The sequence below is a fragment of the Platalea leucorodia genome (assembly GCF_965183815.1).
Source record: "Platalea leucorodia genome assembly, chromosome: 11".
In the NCBI taxonomy this organism is placed as follows: Eukaryota; Metazoa; Chordata; class Aves; order Pelecaniformes; family Threskiornithidae; genus Platalea; species Platalea leucorodia.
Genome location: NC_138833.1, coordinates 15,920,335 through 15,945,735, shown reverse-complemented (window position 1 = coordinate 15,945,735; position 25,401 = coordinate 15,920,335). Strand labels below are relative to the sequence as shown.

Sequence of the window (25,401 nt, the reverse complement as noted above, 5' to 3'; positions counted from 1 at the left end):
TTTCCTTTGCCTTCTCTCTCCCCCGTCTGATTGTGTCTAGTGCTTTTTCGGGGGATTGGTGAAAGAGCGTAATTGCTAGGAAGTGCCATTCATTCGCTTATCTTTGAGTGGTTTCCCGATGACTGGGGCCACCCTGACTCTAGTGACTTGCAGTTTCAGAAAATTCAGGTGGAAATAATCCTTAGTTCAAGTCCTCAGTTTCTGGCATCACCCTTTGAGTCACCTACTGCCAAGTCCACTTCACTCTCTGGCCACGCAGAAGGCTGACGACCATTAAGATGAAGAATCAGACCCGGGGTACTGTTGGGTTTTGTCTTTTTTTGGTGCAGATGTTGCCTACGTCCTTTAGCGGGCGGTGTCGGCGGTGGGATGACTCCGGGCGAGGGGCTCAGCAGAGCCAGGAGGGAGCCACGGCACAGCCCGGGGGCAGGCAGGGCCACGCTCCACCGTCCCGGCGGGCGGAGGCCGCCGCGCGCCCCGGGGCTGCCTCTGTCCGTGGTGCTTAACCGGCCCCGGGCCCTGCCCGCGCCCGCCGGGTTTGCCCGCACTCCCACCCCCGTCCTCACCCGCTTTTGGAAACTGCTCGTCATCCCTGGGAAATAAAGGGATTCCCGCATCCGAGGGTGGGGGAAAGGCAGTGTGCAAGGTCTTGGGCTCATTCCCGTATTTGCCAAACGTCCTGATCTTACTGAGATTAGCTTTTTTTTCCACAGTGGTTTAAAGATTCTTCCTCTGAAATTGAGCTTTGGTCATACGCTGTCTGCTAAGGAGGTTCAGCTGACCACTGCTGTCTGTAAGGGTTTCGAGTTGGAAGGCCAGGTTCTGCTTGTGGACCTGTACCCAGCGTTTAAGGCAGAAGAGGTGCCCCCTTAGTTGGTTACAAAGAAACAGAGACCCAGAAATTGCGTCCCCCGGGGCTTGCATGGCTTCAGAGGTGGCGAGGAACCCTTGCCTGAAATCTCAGGACTTGCAATGATCAGGACCTTTGCATTTTGAAGCGTGCCATCGCTGTTGGCTTTCCCTTGTCATGCTGAGCGGTAGGTTCCCCTTGGCCTGTGTGCTGAAGGGCCATCGGGTGCTGCTGTACCAAGGAAAAGAGCTTCAGGAGGAACTCCGAGTCGTGCAGGGGAGGCTCAGCATCAAATTAAAACCCACACACAAATTAACTCTCTAAGGCATTTTTGTATCGTTTTCATAGAACTTGATTGTATCTCATCAGAATCTCAAATCAGAATATGACATAACTCTCATAAATGCCATCATCTTAAAGCAGCAGAGAGGTAAATGACACTAAGCAAAGACAATATAGTTAAAATATGCTTCTGTCATCCATTCACTCCTACATCCAGTTAGAAGTGGGACTTTCCTTTATTCTAAAGAAAGCTGTTCTACTTTGTGAAGATTCTGTCTTTCAACAGCCGGAGTAACGTTACCTTGTAGAGAAAGCAGTAAAAGTTCTCTTTGAATCTTCTGAATTTTGCGTAGACTAGGTGGGTAGCTATGAACACACCCTGACGAGAGAGATATAGAAACCAATCCTGAACTCGCCATAGTGCAGTGATGGAGAGCAAGCCCTGTTCTATCGACAGAGCTGCAGCTTTTCCAAAGAATCTGCATCTGGATCTCCCCACCAGGACATAAACAAAAGAACATCACAACTTTATTTTCACTTTTAAAGCATAAAATACATCTAAAAGTTAACTGCGTTGTATTCATTTAAATTCTTCCACATCATAGTGATTCTTAAAACTCAGGCACAGAAATATGTAGGAAGGTATGGAGTTTAAAAGTCTAATAGTTTCAGACTCTAGCTAAAATTGTTACAAATCTTCAGTAGTATATGATATGAAGGAACTGTATTTTCAGATGCCTTCATTTGAGCTCTACCAAGTCAGGCAGCTAAGCCAGTCTATAATACATAATTACTTGAAATTCTAATGAACGTATGAGCCTAGGGAGCTGACACTGCATTTCATGATCTCAGAGCACTGGTCAATGTTCTTCTTTATCCTGTAGAACGTTTCCACGTATTCAGAACGGCCCAGAAGTTCAACAAAATCTTCATCGTGAGTTATCACCAGCAGCTGAAAGTTACGCTGTTGTGAGCGGCTTTTTATTATCCTACAAGGAGATATTATTTAGTGTATGATTATCTCAATTACAGTCTAGTTTTATAGAACTTGTAAATATATAGTACAAAAATATTTAACTATTGATAACGAATGACACGAACTGTCAAGCAATCTAATGTAGATTAGCAACTCTTTTTACCCACATAAATAAAATAAAAAATTATTTAAGAAATATTTTTCCTCTTCCAGATAAAGGATAGGGAATCTAAAGCTACTGCTTTGCAGGTATATTTGCAGATGCCAATAAAGACATGCCAGCTTAAAATATAATTCACTTCCGCTGACTGCTATTAACATTTGAAAAATATCTATCTTTAAGCTTCACAAGAAGAGGTCACTTACTCCACCAGGGCGTGTGCAAGAGACTCTATGTTTTCTCGATCAAGATTGGTAGTAGGCTCATCTAGTGCCAATATGCCACAGTTGAGACAGAACGTTTCTGCTAGAGCAAGACGAATAATAAGAGAAGCAAGCACCTAAGGGGAAAAAAACGAAAAGAAAAAACACCACCAAAATATCACTCTTCAAAGTGTTTATAGAGGAACTACATGTAACATGCTATTTTTAAGGCCATTACAAAGCATGACTAAAGTTTACATAACAACGTGCTGGTAGTTCACAAAAATGACAATAACTAATTAGTTACTGAAAAACTACATTAAAACTTCAAGTCTGAATTGAAAGATCCATTCTGCAAAGTACTGTTGGAAAAATATCAGAGAAGTTTCAACTACTCAAAATTCAGGAGATATTGGAGGTAAGGACTCCAATCCCAGGTAAAGATGCTACAACACTGCCATCTGTATTAGCCCTACGCTCTGTTCAAGCCCCACCCTGCTGCAGCAGGGATGGTGGAAATCTGTACGCGTATCACTAAGTTGGAGCTACTCAACTCCTGACTACTTAGTAAAACTGAAGACAGTAGGATTTACCACCTTACATGTTAGTTTTGTACTAACATGCCTAATTATATTATTATTATATCTCCTGAACTAGTGAAAATGACAGAACACTTGATGGAAACTGTGCTGCCAAAAATACTTTCCAATTATCACGACTGCTGGCATCACAGTTCACGATCAAAGAATTCTCAGAATATAAGCTAAGAAACTGTGAACAAGTTTCACTCTCATTTACATAGGACTCTAACGTAACATCCTAGACTACTTTAGGAGAGGGCCCATTTTTTGCCTATACTGCTGTTTTATAAGATTTGGATTTCCCCCCCAATTAGTATGGAATTTTCAAAACCAAGTACACATCTACACTAAGGTGGGAATTAATTTGACAGCATTTTTCATATTCAAGCAACAATACAGTATTCATGTTCTCATGAAACATTCTTTCATGATTCTACTGCTGTATGCACTTAAAAATATTGCGTATCATTTTGTTCCATTCCTTGATTTCATTTTCTACTACTGTGTGTACCATCTGGTCGTGGAAAAGGCCTGGCTGCCAATGAAACCCTGCTGGAGTAAGCAAGGCAGTGGGAATTGCTACTCGGGAGGTAAGGAAGTAGGCAGTTTGTTACTTCAGATAATGGCAATTCTTCCTCAACATCAGAGAGATCTGAATCTGTTGCCATCATAGCCCTTTCAGCTAGGGCAGAGGAAGGGAGCCAGAAAGCTCCAGCTCCCACTGCAGAAGAGGAAGGAGAACGTATCTCCCTCACGCAACTGCAGTGTCCTCGGGCTAGGTTGTCACTGGCACCTCGCATGGAGAGCCTTGAGTGTTGGGGAGAGCTCTCCAGGTCTTCTATTTACAGTGCAGCAGGCACAAAGGATGGGCAGAAAGTGTTCCAGCAGGGAAGAAATAAGAGCAGCCCTGGCTGCATTTTTGTCCCTTTCTACTATCTCTGCATTTAGGAAGATCGCTTGTTCTGGTGGAAACAGCAGCAGACAGGTGGAAACAACAACAACAACAACAACTCTCAAGCCCCAACATGTGAAAGAGGTGTGGTTAACTATGATGAACCTCTGATCACTGGCACTGTCAAGGCAGGTGTCGTATCAGGCCACTTGGCCAGCGTGTGTTATTGAAGTACCAAGACAGCTGAATGGCCAGACTGCAGACCTGAGAGCTGACACAGGACAGAATGAAACACTATGCCCAGAAGCGTGGCATGGGATGATATTTGGTGACATGAACTGAAAGGTTATATTCAGCAGTCGGGGAGAGTAGCATAATTTGGAGAAAAAGAGGTCTTCTCATAATTAGAGGAAGATGCAGTTGTGAAAAGATGACCAAGGGTCAGCCCTCAGGAAGGAAAATATACGGGAGCAAGTCGATAGACCTAAAGCTACGGGAACCTTAGGGGTAACTAGCAAGAGACTGGGAGGATTTGAACTTGTGGAAAGAGGGAAGTTGAACCCTTCACTCCCGCAGGGACTCAGACCAGTCCCCGACTGAAACAATGGATTTTGGCAGCCAAAATAGGGTTCAAATGTTCAGAATCATATATTGCATACTATCAGCAAAATCCAGATACACTGAAGGACAGCTGTACAGAACTGTTAATTAGTGTTCGAGCCACCTGTTCTTCAGGGTCGCTTCAGAACGCGTTACTCTCTTGCATTCACCTGAATCAGTTTTCTTTACTGTGTACTAAAAAACGCTATTACCTTTTGCCCAGCACTACATCTTCCTCGCATATCCAGCGCTGTATCTCCCTTTATCATTACTACCCGGTAATTATAACTTCTTCTTTTATCAGAGGCCGAGACATTCTCATCTGCATCAGAACGAATTTCTATATATTCAATATCTGAAAATGGGAAGGAGACAGTTTTTACATTATCAAAAATCTTTAAAAATATCATAGGATTAAACAGAGTTGAGAGGTATAATATGCAGTAACCACAAAAATTCTATTCAGAACTCCTACTAATAGATACATCCTTGAAATTAATTTTTCCAAGATTGAAGGAATGAACTCATGCAGTTCCCCTGTCTCAAGGAAACCTTAAGTTTGGAAAACACAGAAAAGGGAAAATTACCTCTATTTATCCTGTAACTAACTACATAATCTGTAATAAAAGGGAGGTTATAGCAGTGACCAACAGATGTAGCCTTTAGAATGGAACCAACTATTTTCAGAACCTGGATTTTCAATACTTTGAACAAACACTTTTCAGTATCAAATGGATACATATGGGCAAAAAAAAAAAAAAAAAAAAAAAAAAAATTTACATACCTTGTCCTCTGTAGGTGCTTCGCCAAAGGTCACGAATTATTTTGTTGATTTCTTCCATCTTCATGCTATGAAATGTCATTATTGCTCTACAAAACAACAACAAAAAATGCAAATTGTTATAGGTGCAGCCACAGACTGCTATGGACCACAGGAGCTTTAAGGAAGGCAGCAGCTCCCCTTCCATTCCCTAAATACTTTTACTAAAAATATAATAAATACTACTTCATTTTGAATGCAGAAGTATCTAAAGACTAACCACACTCTATTGTGTAAATAATTCTACTCTCACAAACAGTTCAGTCTCAAGAAGTAGGAGAGTAAGGAGAGTAACGAAGACAAAAAGATTTGCAGTCACACTCAATGGAGAACAAGTTTACCTGACTTTTTAAGAGATTTACAATTTATATGTGAGGTACATTTTCAGACTGACTGACACTAAAAAGACAAATCTGATGTTAAGTCTTCCAAAACAACACTAGTGTTACTCATTGGCACGGTCCCCCACCAGTGCAAATAACTGGGTCTCAGTAGGAAAGCCTGTGAAGTTTCCTCAGAGCAGAGAATTCCGTATTGAGAATTTTATAATTACCCAGACAGACATGACTAGAGCTACCTTTCTCTTCAGCAGCAAGAGTAACATAGGATGTCATTAATAATTTTCAATTTAATTTCCCCGATTAATATATCAACATGACTTTAGTTCAATAATAGATGATGCCTTATGAAAGCATTCAAGAAAGGACAGGATGCTACATTTCTAACTTGGCTTTTTAAAGAAAAATCGCCCTGTAATGAAAAAAAAATGCTTGCTCAATTTATGCCAATGTCTTCTTTCAAAAAAATATGGAGGAAATAAAATCTACTTCTGAAATGGACTTTTACATACACTCTTCCTACCTCCCCTCTTACAGGAATTATTTCCACCTGTTCTGGGGAATACTGACGTATCAACTCTAATATATTTGCTAAGTCTGAAGAAAGTGTTTTCAACTATTTACTTAATTAAACCCAAGAATGCATTCCTCATCAATATTTATCATAAACCTCTAAATATTAAGTCACTAAAGATCAACTGATAGCACAGAACACCCAAAATGTTGGTTTTCCCAGCTACAGATACAGCTTTCAATCTCTGGCCATTAGAGTTAACATTTCGTCTCACCGATTTTTCAGGCGATTACCAATAAGTGATGGTTATCTATTTTTCTTGAAATTACAAGACTGATTTCCTGTTTTGCCTTAAATAGAAACAATAGATGATTTGATACCATACAAAAAGATTCTGAATTTTAAAAGGGAAATTCTTGGAGTGCATTTCCATTTAAGCTGAAAGGGAAGAATTATACGTGCTCTGAACAATATAAATCTTCACAAAATTAATTTTGGATTAGCTTACATTCAAATATTAAACATATCTATTTTATCATTAAAACTGCTTAAAACAGGGTTCCTCCAGACCACTGCGTTCAATAACCATCGAGACTTGTCTTCTCAACTTGGAAAGTTCTCATCTGTTTAGTTTCTCTTCTCGACCATTATGCTGCACCCTCAACCGCATTACTGCTCTTCCGTGCTCCTTTTTCCAGCACTGCTACACCCCTTTTAATACAGGGGACCAAAATTCCATCCTATATTCAAGATATGGGTGTAACGTGAATTTATGCAGTGGCCAAAACGTTCCTCTTCCTTTTTCTTTTTTGTTCCTAATATTCAATTTATCTTTCTGCCACCAAGCACCAGTTTTGTATTTCCTGGAACACGTCCATTGATTCCAACATACTTCCCCATTGTCCATCAAGTTGCAATAGCTCATTGCAATTCCATCATTATAATTGCACATACAGGGTTTTTTAGGGAGCTGTATGTTTTACTTTGTATTTGTTTACAAATTTTGAGATGCTATTTTTGGCCAGTCAGTCCAAGACTAGTAAACAAGCTTCCAGAGGAAGCAGAAACAATCACAAAGTTTACTACACTTTCCACCAAATGCAAGACATGCTTCTTTTGATCTTGCCTTCTGTAATATAAACACAAAACCACCCACACTGGAAAAGGGGAAAAAAACCCTCTATATTGTAATATTCTTTAATGAAAACACAATTGTTTACCTGAGAAGATGATCATGGGGAACAAGAAATCTACCTGGCATATCTTATTCGTGTTAAGATATGACCAGAAGATGCTAAAACGTACTGCTATAGAAATGAAAGTAGTATGAGAGACTTTGCAAGAAAGATCCAGATTAATAACGAAGGATTTAAACAGATTTCACCTATCCTGAACTCGTACTGTGGACTTTATGTATTTTGAGAGAACATGTGAGACAGACTTTTAAGAGAGACATTCTCCCACTGCATATCCTGTAATACTTCCCTCTATGTCCCTCCAAAAAAAAAAAAAACACCAAAACCAAAACCAATCAAAATTACAGGAAGAAAGGAAAACTATCAGCAATTTTGGGAGACACTCTTACAAAAGCTTCCTAAAAATGCCTTCAAGTGGAAAAAAAAGCTAGAGAGGAATAGGGCCAGAGGAACAGTCTGCAGCTCCACTGGCTGTTCCACATGTTTTCATATGAAAAACAAAGTTGAATCTGTTTATGGTCTCGACATTCTCTAACCACCACAGACAACGCAGCAAAAGACCATTTCACACCAGGAAGTCCGCACAGAAGGCACAGGTGGGTGATGCGTTGGGTTCACTCGCTATTGCCTGTCAACTTGAATTGTTGCATTGCAAATATGAGTCCTAACACATACAATCGTAACTCAAAAAGGGTCCTACAAAGAATTGGGAATAAAATTATAATGATCGCTGGACTTATCTATGACTATATTAAACTCCAGTTATTACCATCAATGCATTAGCTGTATGTACATTATATACATTAACTTACAAATTTCCTACATCCTACCAATCTTGTGCCGTTTGCAGTATATTTTAATTAATTTACTTTAAAAGTTATATCTCCTTATGTTAATATTTAAATGCCTGATTTTATAAAGAGATCTAATTATATATCTCAAAGAATTGTATCAATTTACCATCTCGAAGTTACCCCAGGAAGTCTGAAATTGAAAGCTGCTTTTGCATCAAGGTTATGAATAGGAATAAAGCCTAAAACATTTAAGAACTGCCCTTATATGACAATACTTACTTATCAAGAGCCTTGTAATAAAGGTCCAGATCTTTGTTCACCAGCTCTGTTGTTCTCATAACAATCATCATGTCCCTGTATTTTTCCTCTGCGTCTCGGAATTGCGACTCTCGAAGTTCCTTTTTAAACCGAACAATCTCTTCCTCAAATCCACGTTGTCGGCCAAGTGCAACATGATGGTTTCTTTTCAGAGATTCTATTTTCTCCTCTAAATGTTTTTGTTCACTGTGAAACCGTAATTGATATACAAGTCTTCTGTATTTAGTGTTTCAAGTTTTTTTAATCAGGGTTCTAATTTTGAGTTTATGTTAGACAGTAGCTCATTATATTACATCTATGAAGTCTGTAACAGTTAAAATTATAGTACTAATGTCACTGAAATTAAGACATTATTGAAATAAAAATATTTTAAAGTTTGTTAAGAACATATTCAAATCACTATTCTGAGTGGGAAAAGCAAGCTATCAAGTTCGAATGCCAAAGTGCTACATGTAGAAACATAGAAAATAATTAATGTCATAGGTGGAATTAAATTAGGATACTGAGCAAAATAAGATGAATTAATTGTGTAACCTCTAGAAAGCTAAATGAATGGTTCACATGTAAGAACCAGCATAGAGCTAATTCCTTTTCAAAAGTGCTTATTATCTAAGCAATTAATATTAAACTACTGAAATAAATATAAAACTCGCTGCTGAGACCTAAGTGAGCAGACTGAAAATGAAAACTAAATATTCTTATCCAGAGACATGAATTATTTTTTTTAAATGTGGATTTAACAGTGGAAGTCATTAAAAAAATGGATTGGTTGGAACAGGTATATGCACACGTAAACATATATGTATTTCTAGCTAAAATCACTATATCATTTCACTGAGTCATTTATGTTGTCGTCATGGGGATATTACGCAAACTTGAGTTTGAAGGAGGAAGTGGTCTACATGAATAGGGAGAAAGGTGGACCAGGAAACACACTAAAACACAGTGAATATTACATTCAGATATTCAGTGAATTCTTGTGCAAAACATGCCGTTCTGTTTTGAAGATGCTTACTTTTTCATTTGCGGGACTTTCATTTCTCCCATCTCCTTCACAAGGTGTTTTATATTGTCTTCAACTTCTTTTAGCTCTTCATTCCGTTTCCTCAAAGTAAGATTATCCTCTAGCCACCTTTCCTGTATCTATCCCCACAGAAAGCAAGAAGTTGTATAATGTTTCAGTATATTGATTCTCAATTACAAAGTATGAGTTCTGCACACCTCTAAAACATGCTGCAAGCATAAAATAATTGACAACAATGAAAATTATCACCGCGAGAACTTCTCTTGTGCTAGAAATAGGGTATAATGGAAATCAGCAGTATTATTTCATATTTAAATCTAAAATAATACTTACAGTATTTATTGTCACAGGTGAACACAAAAGTGATCCTGTGTGCGAATATTAATCAATGTTTCAAACGGGGCAAGTAATTTAGGATGAGATTTAACAAAGCCCCTCATCTCAGTTCTACAAGTTCGACAGTAAGTGGTGGGGTAGAATGGGGAAAGACATCTTTCCTATCAAGAATGTAAACAGACAAAATCTGGAGTAACTAGCAACTTTTGGTACCTGCAATTAGAAACACTTTACAGCAGTCTTACTTCAGAAGGCACGTGTTCTCCACACAAAGATACTTTTGAAAATGCTGGCTATTATCCCAACAGACTTACCCCTTTTGGAAATACCACAAGATGATAGTTAGAGATAGAAGTTTTCTAAAATGCATCTACTTTTGCATATACAAATCTCAAAACTTTTTTTAGCCTAATGCATATATAGCAGCTATTCTGACTAACAACTGATTAAGTAAATCAGGAGGAGACAAACTTCACACCACTATGGACCTAGGCAGACTTAAACCAAAACCAGAAATTATTTCAACTATGCAAAATACACTTTACTGTAAAACAACGCATCTACCTTTTGAGTGTCAATATCTTGTCGAATCATTTCCATCTCTTTACTTATCACTTCCTTCTGTTTCTCACAGGCAGCTAACCGAGAATTTACTTCTTCAAGTTCAGACTCCTTTTGCTGAAGAAATAAAACGGTATATGATTTAAACACAAAAGTGCTTTTAATGTCAACTTTTTATTGACTGTTTTTTAGGTTACCTTTTTATAGTCTGCTCTTCCTTGTTGAATATAGTTTTCAATTTCTTTCACGTACTTGTTTATATCTTTAACTTTCTCTTTTATGCCATTTATCTGCAGGGGAAAGATTTCAAATGAAATGCAGTCTTATGTGAAACAACTGCTACGCTCTGTATCAAAGATTAGATACTGGATAACACTGCTGCCTATGTACAATTGCTTTAATTTACTAATCAAGTCTTCAGCTTTTGAAACCCGGATGCTCCTTATCACCATGAAAATGTTTTCCAAAGCAAATGGTAAATCACTCATTTCTGCTTACACAAGAGGGCCACTTCACATAAGTAAACAGGTTTGTCTCTTGGCAAGGACAGGTTACTCATCCTTGCTATTTCTCTTAGATCTATTAGGAAGGGCTTTTAATACCATTGGCCACTAAATATTGCTGAATGTCCCTAGAAGCCTTTTGACAAGACTGCCAAAGGTTAATTGTAATTGATTTCATCTCCTGACTTGGTTATGTTCCTCTTCTTCCCTAAAAGTTCCACCAATCTAAAGCATTCGCAAAAGTCACTACTGTTTCCTAAAAGCGAACTCATTACCATAGCTTCCATCCATGCCTGAAAACCAATATATAATCCTATCTCCCAGCCATGTCAAAAGCAAACAAACCTTTTCTTGCGTTTCTTTATTACTTGCAGTCCTTTTATTCATTAGATCCTCCTTCTCCTGCTGCAGTTTTTCTAAAGTTGCATCCAAAGGAAATACCTGTTCTTTTGCTTCCTGAAAAGTAGTTGGAGGAAATCCTTTTTATTTTCTCATTCTGTTAAAGATCAACAATTTTTCAACTGGTAAAAAAAGTCATGTGGTTACTTCTTTCTTTTTTTTTATGTGTATTGAGAAAGAGATGTGAAAATGTATTAATAAAGTTCTGGAAATGCCAAGGATATGTAAGAGCAGCACAGGACAAACATTTAAAAATACATCTTATTTGCTAGGATTATAGACAATGTTAAATATAAGAAGATCGTTATTTTTTTCCCAGGACAACAAAGCTAGGGGTTAAATAATTAAGAGTATTTCCTACCTTGATCTCTCTGCATAAGGACTGAACCTCAGTGGTTAATTCCACTGTTTGTTCCTCCAGTTGTCGACGACGCTGCATGCTGCTGGAAATCTGAAGTTTCTCTGCTTTAAGCTCATTAACTGTACTCTTTAGCTGTTGAATCTGATTTTGCTGGTCTTGCTTGAGTTTTTGATTTAACTCAATTTTACCAGTAACTGTAGATGAACACAAACAAACAGTCCATCTGTTATTAAAAACATTTATTGTCTTCCTTATGAAAATTTAATTCTAAATTAAGCTAGTATGACCCCCAAAACCAAACCAAACTATTAGAATACAGTTACTTCAGAACGTAAAGTAAGAAAACTAAAGTTTATTTTTTTAATGGCAGCAAGTTTAGAACATTATTTTCAATATAAAAATGAAGTACCAGTTTTGTATGACCTACCTGTATCCCACAAGTGCTTTTTCTCTTGTTTTTCTTGGCTTACTTGTAGAACAGTTCTACTTAAATCGACCCCTAGCAGCTTAGCCTCCTGCTGAGCAATTTTTCGTTCAACATCCCTAATATCAGTCTGAAATTATGAGGAAAAGTATTATTATTGTGTTAGTGTTTAACAACATGTTTTTTTATCTTTGGCACACAAGAACAAGCTTGAGGCACACATGACTCCCGACCCCCAAATTTATCTCCTCTGCTGTAGCAATGTCACATCATTAGCAGTAAGGTTATGTCAGCCCACAGGCTACAAGAAACTGGAATCCCTAATGGTGAGAGGAAATCCGTCAATACGGATGGATGGGCTTTTGACATCCCCAGGCTACGTCAGAGCAGTCACATGCGCTACCTGTCTCTGCGACAACAGAATTGTTGGAGCCTTAGGAGCTGCTGCCACCTCCCAATGCTCTCAGTCCTTTGCCTGGCCCCAGGTTCTCTACATAATTGACCGTCTCGTGGTTCTCAGTCGAGCAAAGATTTTGTGTTGGTAATAAAGGCACGAAGACTGTTCAAAACAGTCTCCTATGTCAGAATAATAAAAAGTGTAGGATATCAATTCCCCTTTACCATATATTCAGATGGCACAGAACAAGGAAGCATGTGTGACAAGATTTCAGAAAGTACACAGAGTAGATGCTGAGAGCACACTGAACGATCATGACAGAAGCCTGACTATGAGCACTGAAAAACACTCTGGTGTACTCGTGTTCATGCTCAAGTTCTGGATTACACCTCTTTTCCCAGTTACTATAGCACAGAGTTGAATCAGAACTCAAGGGACTCTCTGGTCCTCAACAGCAAAAATCATTACATAAAACTTTTAAGTTTTATTAGTACCAAGATCACCTATGTTATGCTGTCTTTTAAAGTATTTTTACTTTGCTTGAAAAGTCTTAAGACCTCAAAGTTTTGTCATATTATTGAATACCTACGTATTTAGATGCTAGCAAGTTGAGTAACATTTTATGTATGTAAAAAGAAATTACCAAAGCATACCTGGTACCTTTCCATTAGTGTTATATCCTGTAAACGTGCCTTGGCACCTTCCTCCTCAGACAAAGCTGTCCGCAAGAGTGATTCCTGTTCTTCTATCTGACCCTTCAGGCCTGTTAAATCCCTGTTTGCATTCTGTATCTTGTTCCTCAAGTCTGGTATGTCCCTATCTTGGAGTTCAACTACAGTTTGCCTTAAATAAAATACAAATCCGTAAAATTTCCTTTGTCAAAAACAGCAGCACAAATTCAAGACATTCAAGGTCACAAAATCTATGATATGATTTAATAGTGGAAGACTAAATTTAGCTAAAATAGTATCCCCTTAACCTTGCCCACGTTTGACTGAGCTTATGTTATATACCTAGCTAACGTAATACATCCCTCATTTTAGACAGGTGAGATGAAACGAACAAGCAAACAAAATCTCTTTTGGTTTTTAACTTAATTACAGCAAGTACTCATGAGAGGGTCTAAATCCACTGTACAAGAGTGCCCTCTTGTGAAGGAAAGGTCTACCCTCTAACATATATTCTCCAAATTCTCTCAGAACAACGTTCTGCAAATTTCTTGAGACTAGAGCCTCTTCACCTACTGGCAGGAAACCTGCATACTCTTACTTCAAATGCTGTTCATATGCTAAGAAAAAAACCCCCAGGACTCTGAAAAAAACGCTTTAAGGCTAGTATTATTTGTTTATGTTTTGGAAGGAGGCAACAGGAAGAGAAAAGAGAAGCAACAAAAACCCCAGCCTGTCTAGTATTTTCATAGCTTTAAAAATACAAACAAATTCAGCCTGGAAATTGGAAAATACTGTAGGCACCTTTTCTGAATTTGTTAATATTACCTACACTTTGTATTACCTTGCAAGTTCATAAAAAAATAACAACATAAAAAGTTTTTTTAAATAACTAAAATAAAGGAATAAATTCAGTCCAATCTAATATGGGCTATCAGTATCAGAGACAGAGATGCATTCCCAAATGATGGAATTGCACATAGCTGAACCTCAAGGAAACATAAATGGCATTGGAATCCACTATAAAATCCAGAGATGCCTTTCTAGAACATCATAATTCATACAAAACTGCCAGCAACAAAAAGTATTGTTAAAGGAGATATAAATCAAGATATTATTAAAGGGTGTTTAATTCCCATTCTGTCTAGCCAAACTTCCATTCCAGCATTTTTAAGAAACGTATTTAAGGTGACATGGTATGAAAACATTTCATTAACAACAAAACCAGCCTGTCCATTTTAAATTACAATGATAAATAACAAGGAGGGGAACTGTGCCTGTGTAGTGTAAATAATCGTTAGAAAAGTATACAACCACTTTTTCTGCCTCACTCTCAGGAGAAACCCCAAAGGACCAGAAATACCAAATATATAAAATAGTTTAATATTAAGTCCAAATGAGCAGAGAACAAATGCTAGCAAAATATTTGTCTCAACAATGAGATTTTTTAATGAATTAACTAGCCCTAAAATAAAGCTTCCTTGATGTCTGCATAATTTTTAATCATCAAAAACCAAGCATTTGAAAGGAAACAGCTTGCAACAATATGGTTTTAAGTACTTTACCGAAGTGGTTTAAGACTCATCATTTCATCACGTTTTTTCTCTTTTCTTTTAAGCTCCAACTCTGTTGACTTCAGTTTGTCTGGAGCAAGACGCAGCTTAGACTGCAGATCACTTATTACATCTTGCAGTTCGGCCTCTGTTTGAAAAACTCTTTGACAAACTGGACAACATGACTGGTTCTCCTCTGTCAGTTGTGTAATGAACTGTGAATAAACTGCAGTGGCTCCAGCAAGCACAGCTGGTTTAAAAAGAAACAAAATACTTTATGTAAAAACATAAACAGTGCATAATCAGATCTAAACTAAATAGGTATTTACCATAAATGAGACAAAATTATAACCCACAAAATCACAAAGATAGGAAACTGAAATGGCCCTAAGCGACCTGGTCTGAATTCAGTGCCGCCCCTGCTTTCAGCAGGTTGCCCTAGATCACCTCCTGAAGTCCTCCTCAACCTGAATTATTCTATGAGTCTCTTTTATTAAACCATGCTCATCCCTCTGTAATTAAAAGTGGAAGTGAGTCATTTCCTTCAGAAATTACTTTCTTTCAGTTAGTAGTAGGCCCTTTGGGCCAAACCCACACCAGACGGCTGGTTCTGTACTTGTTTTCGCACCGGGCAGATCCACACACTCAAACATTTCCTTAGCTTTGAGAAGGTCATCATCTACGTACACAGTAAGCCAAAGCAGATCCTTCACTTACACATAATAAAAGAATTAACTGAGAGAATTAAAACAACTGATCCTGCCTAAGTGTAAAACAGAAATAGTAGCAAAGGTAACAAAAATCTGTTAAAAGAATAGTAAGATTCAGTAATAATCTCCCTTAAGTCAGTTTCTGTGCTGACTGTTTGTCCTGCACAAACAGTATCTGTGGCTTACATTTAAAACAAGCTTCAGGGAAAAAAGTAGAGCTATTGATAAATTTACCTCGCTGTTTTGAACTCCTTTCAATTTCATCCTGAAGTTTGTTCAGATCACTGTCAAAATCTTGGCTTCCACAAACATCAAAAAGTTTTGTTTCATGAAGGGACAATTGCTCTTCTTTTTTTCTTAGCTCACTACTGACATAAGTTTTATGATATTCTGCTGATGCCAGTCGTTTGCTGAAATATCAATGCATAAATGCATCAATGCATAAACTCTTCTATTACAAAAAAAAAAAAGAAGATTTCAAACTGTTTAAGCAAAAACAAAAACATGGGAAGTTTATCTGAACTTGATATTACAGAGCTGTTCACCAGTTCTTCTTCAATCATTTTTCAGGATATCTATAGCGTCAACTTTTTATTAATCTAAGTACAGCATGAAGTGTTTCATTTTAATTCCTTTTGGTTTTCTAGATGGTTAATGATGAGAAACTCACTTCATAGAACAATACAATAGCAACTTTTTTCCCCTACAGCAATTATTGCTTATGAGGTATTATCGAACCTTTTAAGCAAAGAATGTTAGCATCCTTCTACCGTTCGATACTTTTGAATTATGCAATATTCTTAAACTTAAAATCTTGGGGTTTTTGTTTTGTGGAAATTTAATGTGTATCTCTGCATAGTGTGCTGATGTTACCTACTCCTTCTAACAAATTGTTTTATGTAATCAAATGAAATCAGGAACAGGTAATCACACATGAACGCGTGATATAGTCACTAACCACTCTGTGACTTATAAGAAAGTCAGAAGGCCAGCAATTTCCACCCCCCAAGCACATTGATTCAGCTAGGATTAGTATAAACAATTAAGGATGTTCCAGAACAATATTTTGCTATCTGCTTTCAGTGCTGCCTTTGACATACTACAGACATTGTGATTTTATTAACTACCACAAACTATATCAGCTATAAATTACAAAAATTCTGCAGGATGCTTTCTTTGATTTTGCAGATACCTAAATAAACCATAATGAATTAAAGTGAGATGCATGTTAAACATATTAAAATTTCCACCATTTAAATTCATAATTACATAAATACTTATGGAGACATAATCAACTAAATTAATACCTACTTAAGGTCAGCAAGATTATCCCTTGTCTGATTAATCTTTCTATTTTTACCATGAAGCCAGTCTTCAAGTTGTTTTTTATTCGGAAAGTATCCCAACAGTGATGTCAGTTCATCAGAATGTCTTGATTTTACTTTTCTAATCTGCTCTTCTTTTTCTGCCTGGGGAAATAAAGTATTTTAAATTAATTTTTTCAGATCTCCAAGTTTATGTCACTCAATGCGTTCATGAAATTAATGGCTTCTATGAAGTCAGACAGAAGCTTTACATACGATTGTTGATAAACACCTGAAAAATACACCAATCTTGAGGGGACTGTATTAATTTCATGTCCCTCTCTTATGAGATGATGATAGAAAAATTACTTTGTCTTTCTTCAGCATGTCCATTTGGGTAATTGTCATGGTATGTAGATTCAACTGTTCCATCTCTTGATCCAACTTCCTAAGGGCTTTGTCCAGGTTTATTTTCTCATTTTGCAGAGTTTGTACTTCCAGTTCAAGTGTTTCTACATTGCTGTTCTTCTCAGCCTTCTCCAGCTCATGTTCCTAAACAAAAAATGCAAGCCCAGAAGACTTAAATAATTACACTAATCAATAAAGTTCTAACTAAAGGAAAGAGAAGAAAGCTCTTCAGCTGCCCGGCAGCTGTTACAGGAATGACACTTAAAAGATTTGTAAAGAATACATGAAAAAGGACAAAGGCTGTGATGTTGGCATGGGGAAAGTAAAGCAGATACTGGATGCACTGTTTTGAAATGTAGCACTGCCCCAAGTTGCTCATGCTTTTACCATAAGCCATGATGACATGATTTAACTTCAGGAAGCTCACTCATACTTAGTATGATTCTCTGTATTTTAGCATCTACTGTACATTTGGAATTATCCTAGTGAGGAGGCTAGAAGAAACACTGTCAAGCACTGAATCCATACACTGCTAACAAACATAAAATATTTGGCAACAAAGGGATAACCAGCTGTTCAACTGGAACATAAAATGCTTGTAACTTTATACTACTTCATCAGATAAAATGCTTATAACCAACTAGCCCATCTCACAGACAAGTTATCTGAAAAAATGTAGCTAGTGTAGCACTTTAGGTCATATTTTTGTGGCCCAATAATTTAAGACTGACTAATCTTATGACATCACCAGCTGTGGCTATTGCCTATTTATAACTCACCAAGCAGAAGCAGTACATTCTATGCATGCACTGTACAAAAAAAAAGTAGTGAACAGTCCCTGCCCCCAAGGGCGCCCCATCTAAACAGACAAAGCATAGCGAGGGTATTAAAAGCGCAAAAATGCAACAGATGGAGTAAACACCAAGGGCTTTTTTGTTTGGGTTTTTTTTAATAATGAAACCAAAAGCTTTTATTTCAAACTTCTATAAATTTTTCAATTACATTAACTTACTGTCTTGACAATCTCCTGATTCAGTTCCAGAATTCTGTCTGAAAACCCCTCCAACTGCTGCAATTCACATTTTACATTTTTTAGCTCAACTTGTTTCTTATTTTGAATGTCTGATTTCAGGTCAATGGTTCTTTCTAATCCAGTTTTCTTGTCTCTTATTTCATCTATCTGTTTTTGTTTCATTGCTTCTTTTCGTGCAAATTCTCTCTGAAAGAAGTCAGCAATAATATACTCATTATTTTTTTCACAGGAAAACAACATTTAAAAACACTTCTTCACACGAGCTTGCAAATATTCACCACTGTAATACAAGACATTGAAATACTTAGATAACTAGAACTTGTCAAAAATTTTCTGCTGAAATGTTTAGACAGGTAAATGCAGATGCATCATACTGGCAGCGTTCTGTGAAAGCAACTCCATTTTGAAGACGACTTCAACAAAAAGTTGCTTATTTTTTAAACCAGTTGCCCACTGTAATTCTTCCTCAGGCTTTTTAGCTTGTCAGTGATCCACCTGCACAAGATGGCTGCTGAGAAAAACCTATTTGAAGAACTGCCTGTTCAATAGCTTTGGCAATTCAGATCACTTGATGACCACTCTTAGTTCCAAAACCAATTTCCATGGAAAGATTCAGGCAACCCATAATAAAGAACTCCAGAAGAAAAAAAATGGCTTCGGTTTCCATCCCCCAACATTCTTCCTCCCAGCACCATGAAGACACATATGGACCAATAAGACACTAATAACCAATACTACCTACACTACTAAAACAACAAAACTCTTACCATCAAATCATTTGCGGCTTCTGCATCTCTTTCCTGTCTCTCCTTCAACAACCTGTTAAAACTGGTAATGTGCCTCTCATTAAAAGGTGCTCGCTCAAAACCTTCTAATTCCAGTTGTGCTGCCAAAGACTGAATTAATGAATCCCTCGTTGTGATGTGTTCTTGGTGACGATCTGCTTGCAGTTGAAGACGACCTTCACAAAAAGAAAATGTGACATAAACACTCAAAAAACGAGGCAGAAGATACAGTTAGGATTCAAAGTCAGCTGCAACCATTTTCTTAAAGTCTTTGAAACCAAAGTATTTTTAAACAACACAAAAAGCTCCAGAGTAAAAACAAGCTTTAGCTTGAGAGATTGGTATTTCAGGTAATTAAATTTTTATTAATTAAATAAATCAAGAATTTAAAAGAAAGCGTCTTAAAATACTAAAAATATTATTCTGATAAATATAAACAAACAAAGCCCAAACATATTTTATGTAAGCATATATTTTGTGTCTCAACTACTACAGCTTTACTGAAATTCCCATAGTCTATCTAAAAGAGAATGCAGCATATATGAAATCGTATTATCCCAAAGCCCTCTGACTAGTCCGCAGCCTCCACCTGAGACACTGACCATGCCAAGCATTCAGCTTTCACGTTTTTCCTGGTTAAAGCAGACTTATACAATCACATCTGATTAGCAGGAATTTTCATCACCTAAAGAAAGTACAAGCTCAGACAGTGAAAACAACTGTGTTGTAAACTGCTAGGCTGACATTGATCTATGCCACCGTAAATTATCTATTTGGTATATTTTTATAAAGAATGGTCCATTTAAGAACAAAGGTACTACAAGTTGTAATTATAGGTCAAAGCAACAAGTGCACATTAGAAACCCCAGGAGAAGAACGCTAAGACCTGTCCACCTGTGAGAGTCTCATACCGTACTTCGCAGCTGACCCCAAGCTCAGCCACATTTTAGGGGTTTTGTCCAGTTCAAATCCCTTCAATTCTTATCAGTAATTCCATTTCAGATTTTAATTACATTAAAAAAGAAATACAAGCTTATAGATGAAGTCTAAAATACCTCGTTCAATAAGTAGTTCCGATTTCTCACTGTTAAATCTCTGGCACTCTTTGGTGGCTCTATCTAGTTCACGCTTACAGTCTGATAATCTCTTCTCCTTCTCCTTTACTGTTCTCTGGTGGTTCTGGTATCTATCCCTTAGTTGTTCATCTGTTCCTTGAAAAACCTGTACACCAAATACAAGACAGAATAAAGTTATCTTTTTAATTAAATTTATAAGCCAATCAATGATGTTTTAAAAAAAGTATAGTTTTTACCATAACAGAATTCAAGAAATAAGACATAAATACCTCCCACACAGAATTTCTACATTAAGACATATATTAAGAAAAACTAAATATGCCACAAGCAAAACTGTAAAATCTATTTTTCTTAGGCTGATAAAACAAATTAATCTAAATTTTTACCACTAAGGAATTTCTTTTCATTTTTCAAAACAGTTTTAAATGCCTTGTCACAATCACAACAGAAGACTGACGATTATTTCTTATTTTAAGAGAAAGAAATAAAAAATCTCCAGGGAGATGAACAATATTAATGTCAAGAGCCATCCCATACTGGTCAAAACAAGCGCTGGCTATCATCAACGTACAGTGAGAGGTAGATATTTTCAAGTTACACACCGCAGGGCATTGTTACCAGTAATTATCACTTTCATGAAAACTTCTGTCAGTATTTGCCTTCCTGGCAAGCTAGTCTATGGTGGAGGGAAAAGTTACAAAAAGCAATTTAACCCAAATTACACAGAAACTAATACAGCTTTATTGAGCCATATTTGCAATATCTGGTAATATCAAGCGAGTTATATGGGCTATGAAAATGTTCTTCACCAACATCTGATGCATAATATAAATATATACTTAGTTCACTGGGTAGCAAGAGACAGACTGACTCTTCAGCAGAAAGGATGGCAGCATGAAATTTAAAAGGCAACCTTTTCCATCTTCTGTTGCAAATCTTGATTATCTTTCTCCATCTGCTTTCTTCTGCTCTCCAGAGCTCTTACATCGTTGTCTAGCCTCGTTACTTTTGTGAGATTATGTTCAACTGCTGCCAGAGAACTCTGCAAAGGAAAGAATGCTGTAAGTGAAATATCTCACCAGCTTATGAATCCCATAATCAATTGTTCTACACAATGTAGTAATCTAAGTGTCAAACCCTCAGCTTTATAAAGTATTTTTAAAAAACAGGGGGGTTTAAGTTTAGTTTAGTTTTTGTTTTAGTTATAGTTTATAATAGTTTTAGTTGCCAGCTAAATTTGAGAGAGATTTTAACTTAAGCTACAAGAAACCAATGCTGCTGCAAGAGTTTCACAAACTATGTTCTTAAACCTCCAATGACTGTTTACACATTAGACCAGCATCGGCCAGGTTTGTTGAGATATGCTTGATTCTGCTTCAGAGCAAAGGATTAGATAACACAACATAAAAGTGTAAGATTTTAATCACGAAATTCATCCAGCTTTCACATTTTTCTGTGTTGTTTAGTCCTTATGTATTGTTTTGTATTAAAGTCTTCAGATAATCATCATGCAAATCACCTTCAGCGGATCAAGTTGACTCTCGATAGATTTTACATTCTCCTTAGAAGCAGCCAGTTGAGCCTCTCTATTGCTAAGATGATTCTGGATTTCCTGTGCTTTTTCTTTATTCTGTTTTAGGTATTTCAGTTCTGTCTGACATTCTTTTACTTTCAAGCTTTGTTTCAGTCGTACTTGACGGAGAGTTTCGAGTGCTTTAATATACCTTTAAAAAAACCCAAAATTTCAGATCCTATCGGCAATATAGTAATACTGATGTATGAAACATTTTCATTAACACCTACATTATTAGAGAAGACATTTCTTACTTAGTTTTTTAATTAATTAATTAATTTTTTAATTAATTACAGTAAAGAGAATAACCTTGTTGCTGAAAAGATCTCATCGAATTTTTGTTTCAGGGCCTTCCCTTCACTTAATGGCCAGTTGGATTCTTCTTGGTGGCAGAAAATGACATTGTTAATCACCGATTTGGAAACACCAAGGGCGCTGATCATCTCCCGATCAATTTCTGCACACTTAGAACTCAGACTGACCTTCTCACCATGCCTATGTAGCACAGATAAAGAAAATCCCCGAAGAAGTTACTAGCAAATTCTTTTAAAAGTAAACTGCATTTTTAACGGTATAATCTCATTGTAACGTACTGATTCAAAAACTTAACAAGAAACAATTTTTAAGAATATAATTACCATGTTCAACACACGCATTTAACACTGTCAATATTTGTAGGCAAGACTATTACACATTTTAAAACTATGCAGAACCACCAGAGGGAGCAAAAACGATCTTGAATGAAGTTAAGTGAATACACTTCTCAAACAGTGGAGATTGGAGTCAAACACGAGCCAAAAATGATCTGAAACTGAAAATGGTGCTAAAGGAAGTAAAGCCTACATACTCCACACAACGCTACTTTCAAACTGTATCATTATTAATGCAATTTTCAAATAAATGCAAGTTCATAGATATAAGTAGTTCTTAAAGTAGTGGCTATCAATTGTAGGATTTTTGAATCAACAAGTGATGAAACTACATAGGTTTCATCTAAGAGCATTGGTAGCTACTTCAAGGAATACGCTACCAAATTTTCTCTTGTCTTATACATAAAAAACATACAAACCCCAGACTGATCTTCACATCAAAGAAAGAAAACTTACTTTGTTCTAGTAATGACACCTTCAAGTGTTTTAAATTCTGTTTTCTTGCCTTTCTGCGTACAGACCATGGATCGCTGGACAGCTACGAGCTCTCCGTTTACATCTCGAAACTGTAATCGAATCTGAGCTCTAACATCTGTTTCATTGGCAACCTTTAGTAGAAACAAAAAAACTTAATAAGGGAAATTCTTTTCAACATCCAAATGAATACATTTCTTCCCAGCTGTGGGTAATGTCCCGATCTCCCCCAGCACTTTGTTTTTTCTGAAACAATACGGTCAGGTCATCTCTGCCTAGAACCTGAGCACCTCTATTTTCATCACAACACTGAGTGCTGTGAAGTATTTGACTTGCAAGTAAATACACGTTAAATCTAGTCACTATGACTTTTACCTTTGGATCGTGAACAAATGAGTTTCCTTTGGTGCCAGGAGGAAAATCTCCAGTGGATATATATTTAAGACATTCAATGATAGTCTAAGAAAACAGAAATAAATATATAGTTATAATGCCAATTCAGAGTAAACAAGATGGACTACAGGCAAAAACACAGTAACAGCCCAAACATTTACAAATGAGTTAAATACGCGAGGAGAGAGAAATAAGAAATAACATTTTATTTTTGAGTATCCTGAGAACATGGTACTTTGCAAAATGGGTTTTAATCAGGATCTGGATCAATTTCCTATGAAAAGTATCAACCGGTGCTCTGCAAAATCCAGGCATGAAAGCACATCTCTCATAGCGCTAAACACCACCACATTTACAGTAAACAGTAAGACTTTTGCAATATTATTAATACTTTTATGTAGAGATCATTATTCATATTTTGAGGCCTTTCAGAGTTATTTACAGTGCAAAACCAAACACATAGTAAGTCCTACCGTTTTTCCTGCACCATTTGGTCCCACCAAAATAGTTAACGGATTAAAGAAAGTGATAATTTGTTTGTCTTTATCCTCTACCCCAAAACTCCTCACTCCGAGGATACTCATTTTCTCAATCTTCGACATTTCTGCAGAACTTCTTGTCTTCCAAAGTCAGAAGTGTAAATGTTATAAATTCTGTAAAATAAAGCTTTTCGAAAAAATCTAGAAGGCAAAAAATCACAGCACATCACTGAAAGCTGACAACACATCCACACAAGCACAAAATATGTACATCTTCAAAAACACAGCTACGGCTCTTCAGTTATGGCTCAAGGTAGAGAACATAGAAAGGCAAAACTCTCATTTGTTTTAAGCTGAGAAGCTAATCAACTCCAAATTAAGAGAACTGCCATAGTATTTATCATTAAATCAAAAACAATGGCCAACAATAACCCTTGAAGTGTATGAGAATCGTGCTTTACTCCACACCACAAAACCCACGCGCAGGCTTTCAGAATGCCCCAAACACAACCCAGGCACTGGTATTTTTTCCCTTTAAAAACCCACTGTTGTACTGCAATACCCAACGCTGTGCGAGCTTCACAGCTTCGCTACCGCCTCCGTTTCTCACAGGGCCGCATTCAAACTCGTACGGGACACCCAGCACTACCTTTGTCCTGGTATGAGGGGGGAGAAAAAGCAGACGACTTCGCAGGCCACAGCCGCGGGGGCAGGCAGGGCCCAGGGGCCTGCGCACGGGTGGGAGCTGCCCCTGTCGCAGGGGTGGGCTAAGTGATGGAGGCAGCCCCTACCCTCCGGCCCGGTACTGACCCATGGCGAACACGGCTACTTCAAGCGTGTACATCTGTGTGTTTCTGCTGTGTTTCATACGGCGTTGCTCAGTGCGCTCCCATTCTCCCCTCAGGGCCTTCCCCGTCCCCCCCGCCCTCCCCCGGCACGGCCGAGCCCAGGCGCCTCCGGGGAGGCCCAGCGGCGCTCGGCCCCGCCAGGCCACGGCTGCGGCTGGAGGCGGGCGGCAGCGGTGGGGGCACCGGGCGGGAAAGGGCATTTCCTGGAGAAACCCCGCTGCCGGGGCAGAGGTGGGCAGCGGGAGTTTCCCGCCCGGAGCCCCGCGCTGCAGCGGGGGTGGACATTTTCCAGGGAGAGGCGATGGCAGCGCCGCAGCGGAGGCAGCCCTTCCCCTGCCGGCCCCCGAGCCTCCCCGCTCCCCCAGCCCGGTCACCTCCGCTCGTCGCCGCGGTCCCGCGCACCCCGGCAGCCACCGCGGCCGCCGCCGCCACGCCCCGGCAATGGCGGGCCCCGCCCGCCCCCCGCCCCGGCCCGGGCTCGCTACCGCCCCCCGCCGAGCCCGGCCGCCTGCAGCCGCCGGCCGGGGCCGCCCGGCGGGCCCGCGTTTGGGCCCGGCCGCGTCGCTTGCCCTGGTTGCCCGCCCCGTCTTCTTCCACAGGCCCTGTGGGGCGAGGAGGGAAGGCGGCAACGATGAGGAAGCCCCGCTCCAGCTCTTCCCCACGGCCCCTCTCCGCATCCCCACGGCCCCTCTCCTCGTCCCTTGGCCCCTCTCATCCCCACAGCCCGTCACCTTGTCCCCCAGCCCCTTTCCTCATCCCCACAGCCCCTCTCATCCCCATGGCCCTTCTCGGCATCCCTCGGCCCCTCTCCTCGTCCTCCAGCCCCTCTCCTCATCCCAATGGCGCCTCTCATCCCCACAGCCTGTCACCTTGTCCCCCAGCCCCTTTCCTCATCCCCACGGCCCCTCTCGGCATCCC

At 38.7% G+C, this 25,401-nt stretch overlaps 1 protein-coding gene across 1 annotated transcript; it reads right to left on the bottom strand.

The window, feature by feature from the left end:
• Positions 1-1,784: 1,784 nt before the first annotated feature.
• RAD50 (RAD50 double strand break repair protein) lies at positions 1,785-24,921 on the bottom strand. The gene is made up of 26 exons (XM_082323876.1): positions 24,858-24,921; positions 23,630-23,836; positions 23,139-23,222; positions 22,746-22,897; positions 21,949-22,134; positions 21,586-21,790; positions 20,980-21,108; positions 20,046-20,211; positions 18,973-19,166; positions 18,185-18,391; positions 17,134-17,316; positions 16,772-16,929; positions 15,695-15,870; positions 14,763-15,000; positions 13,183-13,372; positions 12,136-12,262; positions 11,709-11,902; positions 11,294-11,404; positions 10,643-10,735; positions 10,449-10,562; positions 9,540-9,667; positions 8,486-8,710; positions 5,329-5,414; positions 4,757-4,899; positions 2,475-2,608; positions 1,785-2,121 (listed from the first exon to the last, which is right to left on the bottom strand). The coding sequence occupies exons 2-26, from the start codon at positions 23,756-23,758 to the stop codon at positions 1,935-1,937; spliced, it is 3,939 nt and encodes a 1,312-aa protein (XP_082180002.1). The 5' UTR covers positions 23,759-23,836; positions 24,858-24,921; the 3' UTR covers positions 1,785-1,934.
• Between the last annotated feature and the right edge of the window lie 480 nt (positions 24,922-25,401).